Source organism: Triticum urartu, chromosome 3A (assembly GCF_056163025.1).
Source record: "Triticum urartu cultivar PI428250 chromosome 3A, HENAU_Tu73, whole genome shotgun sequence".
In the NCBI taxonomy this organism is placed as follows: domain Eukaryota; kingdom Viridiplantae; phylum Streptophyta; class Magnoliopsida; order Poales; family Poaceae; genus Triticum; species Triticum urartu.
Window position 1 is genome coordinate 408171326 of NC_141875.1, and position 2313 is coordinate 408173638.

At 55.5% G+C, this 2313-nt stretch overlaps 1 protein-coding gene across 1 annotated transcript; it reads left to right on the top strand.

The window, feature by feature from the left end:
• Positions 1 to 660: 660 nt before the first annotated feature.
• LOC147979878 (uncharacterized) lies at positions 661 to 2078 on the top strand. The gene is given in 2 exon segments (XM_087516794.1): positions 661 to 1384; positions 1387 to 2078. Coding segments are annotated over 2 exon segments (714 nt in total). The 5' UTR covers positions 661 to 942; the 3' UTR covers positions 1659 to 2078.
• The last annotated feature ends 235 nt before the right edge of the window (positions 2079 to 2313 follow it).

The window sequence follows — 2313 nt, forward strand, 5'->3', positions numbered from 1 at the left end:
TTTGTTTGTTTCTTTCTTCATGTCATCTTTTGCATTGCATCATGTCATCATGCCATCTTTTCTCAAAGCTAACTAAAACTCACTTAAATAAATCGTATGGATCTTTGGTCCATTAAAACCGAGGGAATTCACATGGTAATTCTCTTTATAACATATCCTCCCAATATATTAGGGAGCTATTTTAAATATTTCATTAATTTGGATTTCACCATGACACACTTGCAGAATATCCCAATGCCTTTGTTATATTAATTCTTGGTCTCCGACTTGTCCTCATATTCTCTTATCGTTTTATCGAGGCTCTTCCTAAATGTTCAACATTTTCAGAAACTTCGGATTCCTACTCCTTGTTCAAAACATTTGAATTAAATTCAAATGTAAACCTTGCAATATTTCCCACTCCATTTTTCTTGGAACGAGCACATTTTTATGAGTCCTGGAAAATAGCCCCCTTGCACAAATCCTTTCCCTAACCCTCCTTTTCTTTTCTTCTCTCTAATTCTTTTCTCTTAAAAGAAATATGAGGGAGAGAGAGAGCACAGCCTTGCAGCTCAGCCGACCTCTTGGGCCTAACCCACAAGCGCCGGCCCACCTAACCCTTCTAACCCTAGGCCTCACCCCCGAACCCATCTCACTCCTTTGCTCGTTCCCACTAGCGCCGCCAGGGAGGAGCCCGATCCCCGCCTCCAACGCTCGCAGGCCCCTCTGCTCGATCCCCACTTCTCTCCCTTGCGCCTCGCTTGCCTCCCCTCCAGCCGCGAGACCCTCTCCGTCGCACCGTCTCTACCTCCTAGAGCGTCACCCTGCCCTGCCAGGGACCTCGTCGTGACTGCTCTGTCGAGCCTCTCCTCTGCCAGCACCCACCAGCACCTCCCAGCATGGCCCCGCGTCCGTGCTCCCGCAGCTCCCTCGTCCAGGAGCTCCACGAGGAGAGGAGCAGCAATGCCCGAGCGTTCCTCCTCGCGACCCGCCACCCCGGCGACCCACACCGCCGGCGAGCACCTTCAGCAGGCCCTCTGCCAGACCCCTTCCTCTACTCCCAGCCGCCGCCCGCTCCTTCCATGCCTCCGCCGCCGCCGAGTTCCACCAGGAATACCACCCCGCGCGCGACCCGGCGCCTTGCTTCCCTTCCCCGTGCCTGGGGCTGCTTCCTCGCCCTCGCTGCTCGCCCGTGGGCCACGCGGCCTGATGCCGGCCTCGCCGGAGCACGCTGCCAGCAGCAGGTCACCGCCGAGCCATCTCGCCAGACGCCCGTGCCGGAGACCTACTCGTCACCTCCCTTTGGCCTCCTTCTCATCGCCTGCGTCGGTCCCCGCTGCTTCTCCGGGGTATGGAGCCATGGACGCCACCTGCTCGTCTTGTCCTCCGCGTGCGTGCATGCCGTCGCCATCCGTTGACCTCCTCTGCTCCTTCGTGCGGAGCAGCACCACCACGGACCCTCGGCCCGATCTGCTACTCACCACCGACCAACTCCGACCCAGGACAAGACCTTGTCAGGTCCACCCCGCTCCGGCCACGACACCGACAAGACCACTGCTGCATCTGTACACCGCGTTGTTGCTCGTTGCATGTCAAGACCGTCTCCGTGGATTTACGCCAAGTACTACTACCGCCAAGTACCTCTTCGCAAGACCAAGTACCTCTCCGAACGAACGTGAACGACTGCCGTCGCAAGAACGGGACCGGAAAATTCGAAGACCCCAAGTACCACGGCACCGATGACATGAACATCTATGGAATGTGTACGATTACACGGTATTGTGCCCAGTACCCCGATGGCCGGAGCCCTCGGATCTGTCAAGCTCGTCTATAAACCGAGAACAACTACCATCTCCGAAGAACCGTGTAACGGAACCGTCAAGTTCGACTATGACTTGTGTATGACTACGCGGAATTCCTCGGACCCAAGTTCAATGATGCATCAAGTTCCTCGCCGTGACCCCGAACATCTATGGAAACTCGTGCTACGATAAACATGTACCACTACCATCGTCGAGATCGCGAGAACCTCTACCGTCGACCCTAGAGCATGCGAGAACGACTACTTCCACTACGAACGTCCCGAGAACGTCTACTTCCCCTACACCGCATCGAACTCGAACCCCCTTCGATAATGCATGCTTCGAAGGTATAACCCTGAGACGACCGCCCGTGAACGAATGAATGTGATGTATGAAATGCTCGCGTTTGCACCGTGCCTGACGTGTTTCTTACATGTTCCCCGTTGCCATGCCATCGTCTCGTGGGACACACGGTATCCGGGAGCGCCCCACCGTCTTTTGCACGCATCCGCACACTTCTCCTTTGCATCGG